The sequence below is a fragment of the Astatotilapia calliptera genome, chromosome 5, assembly GCF_900246225.1.
Source record: "Astatotilapia calliptera chromosome 5, fAstCal1.2, whole genome shotgun sequence".
Lineage (NCBI taxonomy): Eukaryota > Metazoa > Chordata > Actinopteri > Cichliformes > Cichlidae > Astatotilapia > Astatotilapia calliptera.
Window position 1 is genome coordinate 28562499 of NC_039306.1, and position 12280 is coordinate 28574778.

Below are 12280 nucleotides of genomic sequence, written 5' to 3' on the forward strand. Positions count from 1 at the left end.
GTTCGATCCGCTGCAGGAGTCAAACGCTTTGCCTTCCAATTATAAAGGTGTTAGAGGTCGCTTTAAAGGGTGAAAGACCTCTGCCTGATTGTTCTCAAGCATCACATTAATCAATAATGCACTGCAGTTTGACTGCATGGCTGCTTAATTCACTGGTCTGCTTTCTTGGAAAATTATTCAGTGCAAAAGTTTCTCTTTCGTTGACACACATATCTGTGTCACACATGTGCTTTCTAGCAACCAGCTGCATTAAACTGTGATATCTCGCAGCTCTCTCAGAGGAATAAATACATTCAAACCATCCACTGAGTCTAGTGATTTGCTTGTAAAGCAGGTGTTATGGATTGTGTCAGCTCTGGGAACAAGTTGCTGACCCCTTTGCCCAATCCCTTTCCTGTTTGGTGTTGGGTGTGCTGGCGAGTGCGGGGTGAGATCAAGTCAGTTTGTTTTTCTGCTACTACAGCGTGTTTTTCTCAATAATATCACCGTTGTCCCCTTCTCTCTTCCAGTCAAGCCATGTTCCAGGTGGGGTGACAGAGCGCAGTGCACAGCCACAGGCTGTCCAGGAAATTTGTGTTCTCCATCCAAAAACATGTTTTGACCGTCTGTGCCACATCTGGTGGAGATATTTACTACTGAAGCCATTCTTTTCTGCAAGAGCATGACACAATACTCTTGACAGGTTCTATTTGCACACCCAGCAAAAGCAAAACACATTTTGCACAAATGAAAGCACACAAAAAAAAGGTCATGCGCACCAATTGTGAATAAAATACTCTTGAGGGTGGCACATTGGCACTGCCAAAAGACCAGACCGGAGCTATCTTTAGTCATCCAATTGAAAAACAAAAGGTTGCTTTACGGCAGCTATAAATGTGCTACTACTGACAAAAAAAAACCCCACTTGGCTTCAGCATACCACAATAGTTTTATTTATGTTTTTTTTACAGCCTCACAATCTAACAATTGGCAGCGGAACAACTGAGTCACAGTGATCAAATTGTTTTGCTGTACCGTATTGAAAAATACATTAGTCAGCATCATACACAAATAAAGAGTTTAATTACTGCACCAAATGCTGCGGTCACATTTCCAAGTGAAATAATCTCATATTTAACATCCTCTATGGTGATACAGTTAATAATTCAGGAATTGTATAATAGCAAGCAGTAATTTTATTTTATATTTCTTAATTAGACGACCCACAGAAGAGCAAAGATAACATGGAGTCATTATGACATGAACACTCTCTTTGCACCTGCAGCAAAGTCTGGTCCCTTCTGCACCAAACCATCTGGAATGGGAATTTTCCAGTGTGTATAATGTATGGGTCTGTACGCCAGCGCAGCAGTGAAGACCAGAGCCCTGTGGTGATACACTAGATGATTCTTTCATTGTGCTTCTCTGCTCTATCACTATCCACTTCAACTGCGCTGTAGAAATCCCTGAGGTATGCCGCTTTGTTTGACCTTCAAGTGGGTAGAAAAGCAGGAAGAAAGAGGTGAGCTCCTCCTATTCTAAGTGTGGGCATTTAACCAGCATTGGGAGCTGTCAAATCAGAGACCCCTAAGTGGGCTACGGTCCCAGTCCCCCCATGTTGCACAAGGTGTCCTTGGAATCCCACCATAAGCCCCACTTTTAAGCTGTTTGAAGTTTTTCTATTCCTCGAACCATCGTGCTCTGCAGAGCACCAGTCAATCATCTTTGTTGGAGGTTACCTAAGGGGTTAACATTACCAACCTTTCCCATCTGTTGCTAAGGAAGTGGTGCCTGTTGTGCAGGAAACTGGGAGAGCAGTTTCCTGTTATGAAGAGAGGTTTTTAAAGGGTTGCATTCATTCAATCATGCCACAGATGCCGGGCCAGGAAGCCCAGCCAATAGCAAAAGCTTTGGCGTCCTAGAGAAACTGTTTTTGGAAACTGCTTTTAGGAGCCTTTCTATGCACTGTTCTAGTTCAGGAAATGCTCCATGAGCAAAACACACTGGAGAAAAACTGCTTCATTTCTGATTAGATAATCCAGTGATGCTCCAAGCACGACAAGTATGCAGCGACACAGCTGAACAGCTTATCTAACTTTGTGGATCTTCCAACTGTCATCAGTTACATGTCAATGAAAAGACACCTCACACGCACACACACAAAGAACAGATGTTGTTTTCCATGCAAAAAACAATAAAAATGTAGCTGCAGATTTAAAGATGTCCATCGGGACGATACGGTGCTGAAGATGAATTGTGGCTTATAGTTTCATATTTACTGAACAAATCTCTCTCAACTCCATCTGACCCTGCTGGTCTGTATGGCAACATTTACACGCATATGTGGAGCAAAGGACGGCCACTCGTGTGGTGAAGTACACTGATTCGTCAGTGCCAAAACTTCCACAGTAGCTGAGAGAAATTGGTGTGCAGTGCATTTTGAGTGGGGCTGAATCGCGCTTCGAGTCCGCGCTGCGCTCTGTAATCCTGCTTCAGGAAGCGCCAGGAAGCACCTCCCGTTTCCACACAGCAGCGTCCGCTGTAGCATCAGCACTCGAGCTCAAAGCTCAGCTGCTCATTCTGCGAGAAGAGGCACCTTGCACAAGTCGACCACCACTGGAGAAGATAAAGATGACATGTTCTGCTCCTCTTCCTCCACAACTTGATTCTCCGGCGATGCGTTTGGATTAAGTTTCCGCGTCATTTGGAGAAGCACGATCGGCGTGTGGGCAAAAATGAGGATAACTTTCGCTTACCGTGTATGATGATGTCCAAGAATGAACGCAGGTTGGTTGTGAAATACATAAGCTTTTGCGTGAACACACCAGAAAGGCAACTTTTGGTTTTACATGATGAAAAGTGTGTTAATGCAAGAGTGTTAAACTGTGAATCTGGTTAATGGTGCCTGGAGTTATATTGCACCTACTTGCTTTGCACGTTACAGGATGATTTTCATTGTATGACTGGAAATGATCTGGTCCGTTACATTTTAGTTAGTTTGATAGTTTGGTCACACGTCTACTGATCTTTTTTCATGTGAATTATCTGTTTATAACACTTTTTGAGTGGTTTAAATCACAGACCCGTTATGGCCAGTTCCCAGTGGAGGGCTCCACTAGGAAAAATGTCCTGTTATAGTATTAGATTTGGAATTAGGATTATAATCCATCTCTATGAAAGTGCACAAACCAATTGTTCTGGATAAAAGGTCACCTGTCCTGAAAGGTTTAGCCTTCAAGAAAGAAAGAAAGAAAAAAAGAAAGAAAGTTAGTAACCGGGTGCAGTTTAAGTGAAAAATTTCAAATAGAATCTCAACAGTAATTATCAGTTTCTTTATGACAGCCTCCTCGCTTTAGATTTTAGGCTGGTTCGGTGTGATTTTTATGGTTGGTATTCATAATAAGGACTCAGTCTGAAATCATATCCTGAGAGTTTGGCACTGTCAAGGTCCCAGTGTCTATCTCTTCCTTTGTTTTTCAAGCATTTGTTCTAATTGAATTCTTGTTGCGTAATCCATATCCTGTTGTTTGCAGTCGGTTGCTTTGTCAGACTGGCATCCTTGTTTTTTTTCTCTTCCTCTTTTATTGTTCTTTGACACACTCTTTCAGGAAAAAAAGAAAAGAAAAACTGTGTGTGCTTACATATGCGCTTGTGTTTCTGGGTGTTTGGGAAGAATGGCGAGAAGGAAGTGCATTTGTGTTGTGAAAATATGTACTCCTAAAGAGGTTTATGGAGGAATGATGGGGGGTGTAGTTAATGTCCTTTCCCTAACCTGCGTGGAGTCCTTCATGTTGTCTCGGCTGGCCTGATTAATGAACCTGGAATTCTTTTTTTTTTTTTCATTACTGAAAAAAAGTCAAAGTGTTGGAAGAATATGCTATAAACGAGACGGAGAGTGCACTGGCACACAGAGAGAGAGAGGGAACACTAAGAGATAACCAGGGTGCACACAGGGTTTAATAGGATGTGCGTCAGGGCAGGTACTAAATAACAGGAAGAGACCAGGGGTGTATACACACTTTGTTAAGTATGGGTGTGTTTCATTAGAATTATAAATTTCACAAGCATTGCTCTTCACTGAATTAACACAATTTAACACCTACTTCATTTTAATAGTAAAAAAAATAAAGTTATTATAGGTATGACCACCTTAATCATATCTTATGAGATTGTTTAAATACACATATGGCAGTGTGAAGAATTCTTATGAATTTAGTTGAAAAGTTTTCACCGTAATCAGCCCATCATTATCTAATCCTGCTTTAACTGGCCAATCTGCATGTGTCATTTCCTAGATGGGAAATGTTATTGTTCCTTCTCTAAGTACCCTGTGGCTCTGTTATTTTTCCTGCTGATTGTGTCCCCTGCAGCTTTCTGCGTGTCACTGACTACTACAGTGTACAAGGTTTCCTCTTAGCAGTGTACACAGCAGCAGAAGCCACATGTTTTATCTCAGCGCAAGCTTGCAAAGTATGGCAAATATTATTTGCGTCACTAATTTCTTTAAATTTTCTCACTTTCTTCAGATTTTCAAAATCCACTGCAAGTCCCTCTACCAAAGGTCCGCAGTCATCTCACCATCAAAGTGCAGTCCAAGCTAATGTCGAGACCTTGTCCCACTGTCCAAGGTCCAAAACCTCCTGTTGCCCCCAAGCCCAGACCCCTGTATGAGCCTTACCCACAGGGGGAGCCCTGTGCTCAGCAGAGTCTCAGTAATGGAGATGTGGCTCACTCTGATGGAGAGACTGAAGAGCTCCATGAAATGGAGAATCAGGACCAAGAGGAGAAAAGTGAGGCACAGGAAGGGGATAATGACAAAGGGGACACAATAGAGACAGAAACTAAAAAGGAATCAGAAAATGAAGAAGAAATATTAGATAATAACGGTGATGTAGACAGCATCGGCTCTGATGACACAGTCAAAGCAGATGATATTTCCACTGTTGACACTACTGAGAATGAAAATGATGACACTGACTTGAACTCCCCTGAAGATGGCAGTCGCACTGATGATGATGAGAATACACCAGCACCTTCTCAAACTGAAACAGAAGAAGAAGCAGGAGAGGAGGATGAAGAAGTAGAGGAGAAGAGATTAACTGAAAAGACTGAAATACTTTGTGAGCCTGCAGAACACTCAGATGAAGCTTTAGAGGAATCAGACGCTGATCAAACCCAGTCACTCAACAACAGTGAACCGAAGGAGGAAGTCAGTGAAGAAAGTGACGAGCATCTGCACCATGACTCACTTATAAATGAGAATGAACTGACAGGTGGAGGGTTTGCCTTTGGATTCAGCATGCTTCCAACTGTAACTGAGGAATATCCCTACGATGTGATTGGTCCCACAGACGATGCTAGTGATACATGTGAGTCATGCGACCCAGCTGAAACAGGGGACACCGAGGTCTGGCAACCAGAACGGGCAACCAAGGATCCTTCCGGCTGTTTCCGATTCACATCCAGCACGGAGGATGTGTTTGGGCCTTACTCTGTCATACAAGCTGTTCCGGGAGATCTGACTGACACTGCTGACCCTGAGTGGAATCAGGATGATACTGATGGGAAGCCTTCTACCACAGATGAAGAGCACACAACAGGCTATGCTTCTAACCAGGAACCTTACTATGTGTCATCAGATGATGTGGACAAGTTGGAGGATAAGCAGGCACTTTCAGAACTGGGGCACATCGATGAGGCCACTGAACAGTCAAACGAGCACACAGAAAAGACAAAGGACAGCGAGTCAGCAGATGAGTATGCAAACATTGATGATTCACTCTGCCCTAAAGACGATGACCTTGAGCAGGTAGAGTGTGTCTCATCAGAGGATTACATCGAGATAGGTGATGAAGATGAAGAGGAAGCAGAGGAAAAGAAGCATTTCCGAGTAAAAAGTGCAAAAGAAAGAAACGCCAAAAGAGAGCAGGCTCTGCGCAGCCAAAGAAAAAGCTGCCAGCCTCGGCTCAGGTTGTGTAATATCACAGTGCCAGCTGACCTAGACCTGGGCCGAACCCCAGAGCTAACCAACAGGGTGGTGTTTGCCCACACGACCGAGGCCTTTGAAGAAGACATAGAGGAACTGGACTGCCATATTGTGCCTTATTATGAAGACACAGACTCCGATAGTGAAGAGCATATTTATGAAGAGGCAGGGTTTGACTCAGAAGGGGAGAATTTTGTGACACTTGATCGAAAGACAATAGTCACTCGATCACGATCCTATTCTGGGAAAGTTCCTGGTTATGTCCCGGAAACGGTACCAGAGGAGACAGGGACGGAATACCAGACCCATGACTACTACACGGTGTCCTTGGACAAGTACAGTGAGTCTACCAGCCACCCCCAGCAAGCAGGTATAAACTGTGTGATTCCATCTATGAAGTCTCGCCGCTTCTTGTTATACTCACGGTCTGCAGATGGCCCAGACGTGTCCTTGAGCAGCCCACTTGAGATGGGTCAATCATTGAAAGATGAAATCAGGATGAAGAGAAAGGATGACACCCTTTCCCTTCCATGTATGATAACTTCTTCTGGAAGTTTCTCCCAGCGTAGCCATCAGTCCTCCAGTGGTGTTTCCACACCAACTTCTCTAGTGGACATCCCTCCACCATTTGAGCTGGCTTACATCACTAAAAGACCAGTTACCAAGAGTTCCCCATCCCTCCTCATCCAACACGAACCCAGTGACCTACCTAAGAAGAAGAAGTCCTCCTTTAAGCGCTTTTTAGCTCTGAAGTTCAAGAAAAAGACAGATTCAAAGGGATTCAGTGATGGAAGTGTCCGCTCTTCGCGTTCTTCCTCTGAGTCAAGCCACCACGGTCCAGTGAGAGTCATCGAGCTTGATCGCAGAAGCACTGGGAGCTCTCCTCAGCCCCAGTCCCGCATGGTGAAACCTCAGCAGCGTCCTTCAGACCTCCCATCCACCTTTCTCCTTTATAAAGACCAGCACAGGAGGAAAGGAGACCCCAAAGCTTATGGCAGGAGCGTCTCTAGAGTGGAGTCCTTCGAGGAGCGCTCTCGCCGCTCTGCCATGCCGCTGCCTTTGACCAAACCCCGCTCTATCTCGTTCCCCAGTGCAGATACCTCAGACTACGAAAACATCCCAGCCATGAGCTCAGACTATGAGAACATCCAGATCCCAGGCAGACCCACTAGATCCCACACTGTTACTGAGTTTTTTGAGGATCCAAACCGTTCAACAGTCCCCTGCAATGAGAATGATGGCTATGTGGATATGAACAGTTTCCCTGGGATTGACAGCAAACCCCAGCCATCGAAATCGGACAATGAAAGGTAAGATTAAAAATCCAGCTGCTCTTCAAATGATTTAGTTTCAAAACCAAGATTTTGAAAAGCTTGTTTCATCTGAGCTCTAAAAGAGATGTTACCTCACACCATACCATCTATAGTGGCATCTTATTAAATGCATTAAATGCATACAGTCATACAAAGATGAACACGCAAGTGCTACACAATATAGACCAAAGTTATTAAAGGTTCGGTAACTGAGTGCCTAGTTTATACAGCCAGAAAAATTCAAACATTAAAAATATTTGGTTATTATATGAAACGTATTTGGTCAGATCTGGTTCCTCTGTTGGTATTTGCTGATTTATAGGTTTTTAACCATTTTAGAGTTGTCATGACCCCAGCTTTATTTGTGTACACTGGAAATGTTTAATCTGATGGCTGAACGAGGCTTAAAGAAATTCAATCAAAAAGCTTCCTTTGTCATTTTCTGCCAATAACGATAAATGAAATGTACCTTAGTGTATTTTACCGAGGACCGCTACCTGCCTGGTGGGTGTATCTTTAGAATCCCAGATATAGACCAATACAAACAACTATCAGTGTTTTTTTTATGGCTGTGAGCACCACAAAGGATATCACATCTTTCTGTACTGCACTGGGGCTAAAGCTGCATCCCAACATCTAGGCTAAAGAAAATGTAATCTCCATATGCTATGAATTGGAGTGCACTGGCCTTAATACACTACAAAAAACTAGAGATGGACCGATCCGATATTACGTATCGGTATCGGTCCGATACTGACCTAAATTACTGGATCGGATATCGGAGAAAAATAAAAAATGTAATCCGATCCATTAAATATCACGAAAGCACCTCACAAAACTTGCAACACGCCGTAACTCACCTCAGAACGTCGGAGCAGTATGCATCAGGTGATAGAGCAGCTGTGGCATGCCGGACCTGTCGGTGGTCTGGATAGCATGTGGAGCTTCGCTAGCAACCCGGCATTTCATCTCCGACAAAGTTATCCCCGAGAGAAGTAAAGCAAGTGTGTAAGTCCATCTCTGAATGTTTGTAAAGCATTCCCACATTAAGCTTAACAAGCGACTGCCTCTCGCTCTCTGGCTGCTACTTCAATCATGAAACTGCTTAAATCAGCTGATCGGCTTTTCTGTCGCGAGTCTGTCTCTCCTTTGTTTTTGGTCCACTTTGCGCCAGAAAGAGAAAACCAGCGGCTGAACAACAGCAGCACGTTTAAGCTTGATCAGCTGTTGTTAGAATGTATTTAATATTACTTTCTACTCCAGGATCTTTTTCTACATAGCTGACGCTGGTAACTGTGCAGGGGCGGATCTAGCAAAGTTTAGCCAGGGGGGCCGATAGGGCATTAACAGGGAAAAGGGGGCACAAAGACATACTTTTCTTTCTTATTCTCATTTAAAATGTCTAGCTTTTAATAAATAATTATCTGACACCCAAAGTTTTAATTTGATGTAAAATGAATAGAAGTCAATTACTGTACATAGTGACTATTAAGTCTAATATATATACCCTAGTAAGCTATAGTACTTTTTACTTTGGGAAGGTACCATCTGTGCAGTCTGCAATTTTGTTGAAGAAAGATGTTGAATCTATTTAATATTTCTTGAAAAATAATTGATTTCTGTGCATTTTTTTTTTCCACACTGCATCAAATTAAGGTTGATTACGTCGATTAAGCATCATGAGGTGGAGGGTGGGGGGTGGTTCCCTATTTTTTATTTATTTAATTTTGTTGTTGCTGGGAGTTGGAACCCTATTAGTTAGGTTGCTTAATATTTACGCTAAGTACTCTTTAAAATACCAGAATAGGAAGGATGGTGTAGGTCTAAGTTTATTAGATTGATCAGTATTGCTGAACTATGAAATATTTTTTTTTGCATACAGGTATAACAGAATAGCTTTAGTGTAGTTGTTGTTTTAAACTTGAGTATGAACTTGCAGACTTGCAAAATGCAGCAAGATATTTTAAAAAACAGTTTTGTTGATTAAAAAACACTATATCGGATTCATATCGGTATCGGCAGATATTCAAATTTATGATATCGGTATCGGACATAAAAAAGTGGTATCGTGCCATCTCTACAAAAAACTACTAACAGCCAGTCTAGAAACAAAGCTTATTCTGCCTGTTCATTTTGCAGTCTGCAGAACAAGAGAGCGCATCTGTCACTGGAATCAGTTTTAAAGTGAGTAAAGCTTGAGTTGTTAGGGGCAGCGCAATACACGCAAGAGTCCAGGCTTAACCCTAGAACAGCTGACAGACATTGTGTGTGAGAGATGAGCAGCCTGCTATGTCAGGCATCACTGGCTTTGGGAAGAAAGACAATGCTTATGGGAGAGCTTACTCCTGATTTTCCATTTGGTGGATTTAGAGGTCACATCTGGTGGTGGTGCTGCTTCTTCTGCAAGTCTGAGCAGATAGAACAGGTAATGGCAATTGCGTAGCTGGCAGAGTGCAGGTTACACACATTAGAGAAAGTCATTATGGATGCAATTAAAAGTGCAAAAATTGAGAGGAGGTTTTTTTTCACATGTAAGAAGTGGCGAACACTAAAGAAAGTGTGAGAGCGTGAGGGGAGGGGAGGTGTGACTAAAAGGAGCTGATCAGTAAGAAAACAAAGAGAATAGCGATCAAGTGAGGTGGTGGGTGGGGGCAGTAGGAACAGGAAAAAGAGAGCGAGAACAGTTGTGGTATAATTGCTCTCCTGTACCTGACACTGATAGTTAAGTTCAGGAGGGCTTTTATTAAAGTAGCTCTCTCCTGAGTGCTCCTCTTTCATTGGACCCTTGAGGGGCAGCAGGGTTTACTGCAGTGCGTGATAGAGTGAGGAATCACCGAGATCAGACTGGGCCAAATTACCCCAGCCTGTGGCACAGCTTCAGCCACTGCAGGCCTCAGTGTTTCCCCAGTCTTAATAAAAGAGTCGTGTTTGATGACTTCTGTGTGGTCAAAGAGATGGGTCATTACCAAGAGCTCTGTGAAATGTTTAAGATGATCCTGGGACAGAATGCTTCCTCCTTAATTTGCCCTTATTTCTGGCAGTGTCCTTTGTTTTGTTTTTTTATTTAATGATCAAATCTACAGTTTGTTTTATGGGTTTATTAGCAAATTTTGTCCTTCGTAACACTTAGCCACACAAAGCTTCTTCTCCAGGTATGCAGCTGTTCATTTTCCCCATACCAACATACATATTTATATACATATTTCAACATCATTTTAAATCATTTGCATTTCAAGCCCTTTCCCGTGGCTTTTTGTCTCCTGATGATGCTATCAATGTGGCTCATTGTGTGCCAGAGGTCTCACAGCGCTCACAAGGATGCAAAAAGCCTATCTGTCCAGTCACCTTGCCTATTCTTCGTTCCCCTGGAGAGGCATCTATTGCCAGGGTCACTCTTTAGTGTATCCATACATGTCAGAGTGTATATACCGCATGTGTGTACCTATGTTTTACTGCCCACAGTAATAAAGTCCTGTATAGTTGGTGTAGGTGCTTTTGTCTGCGTGTATGTGTACATCTTGCCCAAAACTCTTTTCAAATCTTGACACTTGCCACTGTCCCAGGCCACCAAGCCGACGGAGGCAGTGATTTATTGAGGAAAGATTCAACAGTCAATGTGGTTGTAGACCCACAGAGGAAAAAGTGTGTTTTTGTGGTGAGGAAAATGGCCAAGTGGCCCCAAAGCAGTGCACACAAAAGGACCATGCCTGCAGTCGCAGACATGCATTTTAAGGAGACCTTACAGGCTTGGCTTGTTTCCACGCATGTGATTAATGTCCAGCAGCATTCAGACGCTACTTTAACACAGGCATTCAGGCAAAGCAAAGAGACATGTTCATTAGCAAGCTACCATAGTGTACAATGGATAAGGAAAAGGTGCACTAATGATTTATTCCAAGCCCTATACAAGATGTTTGTTTGTAAGTGGTGTGTATATGCATATGTGCACGCATACTAAGTTACAGCTCTGTGTGCTTTATCAAAGATGAGTCTCATGCTGAGTGTGCAGCCTCAGCAGAATAATGTTTGCCAAGTAGCCCTTGCAGTAACAAATGAGAGCTGGCAAACAACCATTTTAGCAAGGAAAGTCCAGGATTTAGGACTGTGCTCAAATTACGAAGCATAAAGTGTCCCTTCAGGTACCTCAAAGCACTTCCAGGTAGGTTTACAGTAATAATGCAAATATGTTGCCCACACTATGCACACAGTAAAAGGTTTCCACTGTACTGAGCTCAGTGACACATGCATCTGTGGTTTATCTTTTGGCATCATTTTCACTTCAAACGGTTCAACGTGAACCTCCTCAGAGTGATGACAAAGCCTTGGCATGGCCTCTGAAACAGCTCCTCCACCCACTGTTATGTTAGTGTTAGTAGTGATGAGGGAGACATCTTAAGTACATTGTTGCACTGGGTGGTGGCTGTGTAGCGAGGTGGTGGACAGGGTGTGTCACTGGTTTGGCCAGGCCTGGTGCCAGTCACTCTGAGGTCATTGCCAGGTCATCCCCGGGGAGGAAGCGTCCAGCCTAGGAGCTTCCCACCAGCCTGTTTACAGGAAATGCAGGACGAGGGCTGGGCTCTGGTGGGAGGCAGCAAGGTGGAGAGAGGGGAGGACAGATAGAACGAAGTGGGAAGAAGGGGGTCACCGAGGTGGGGTGGAGGCTCGCAGACTTTCCCTTGAATAGCAGAACGAGGTGTGGTGCAGTCAGGAATGTCAGGTCCGATGTTATTGTTGTTCCAGTTTATCAAGACCATCCCCAGACTCTCGGCATCTTGGCCCAAAGTATAGCAGCATTAAGGATGAATCAACCAGAAGTGAACAGGAGTTATAATGCTGTTCTATATACGGATGGAAGGAATTGCAACCAATTACGATGTGGAAATATTAATAACCTCAACCTATTGATCACATCACAGGGAAGACAGCAGCAATACAGCAAGTGTTCTTCTCACAGTTTCAGCTACACAACAGCCACAGGCTATATGTAATCGTCCTCTCTAAA

The 12280-nt window shown here is 43.4% G+C and overlaps 1 protein-coding gene across 2 annotated transcripts in view; it reads left to right on the forward strand.

The window, feature by feature from the left end:
- The first annotated feature begins 2472 nt into the window (after positions 1-2472).
- The window catches only part of fgd5a (FYVE, RhoGEF and PH domain containing 5a), a 32454-nt gene continuing 22646 nt past the window's right edge, over positions 2473-12280 (forward strand). For both annotated transcript variants that reach the window (XM_026168686.1, XM_026168687.1), the window contains exons 1-2: positions 2473-2766; positions 4506-7275. In XM_026168686.1, the coding sequence (XP_026024471.1) occupies positions 2757-2766; positions 4506-7275 (2780 nt within the window). In that variant the 5' untranslated portion in view covers positions 2473-2756. The remainder of the gene's footprint in view (positions 2767-4505; positions 7276-12280) is intronic.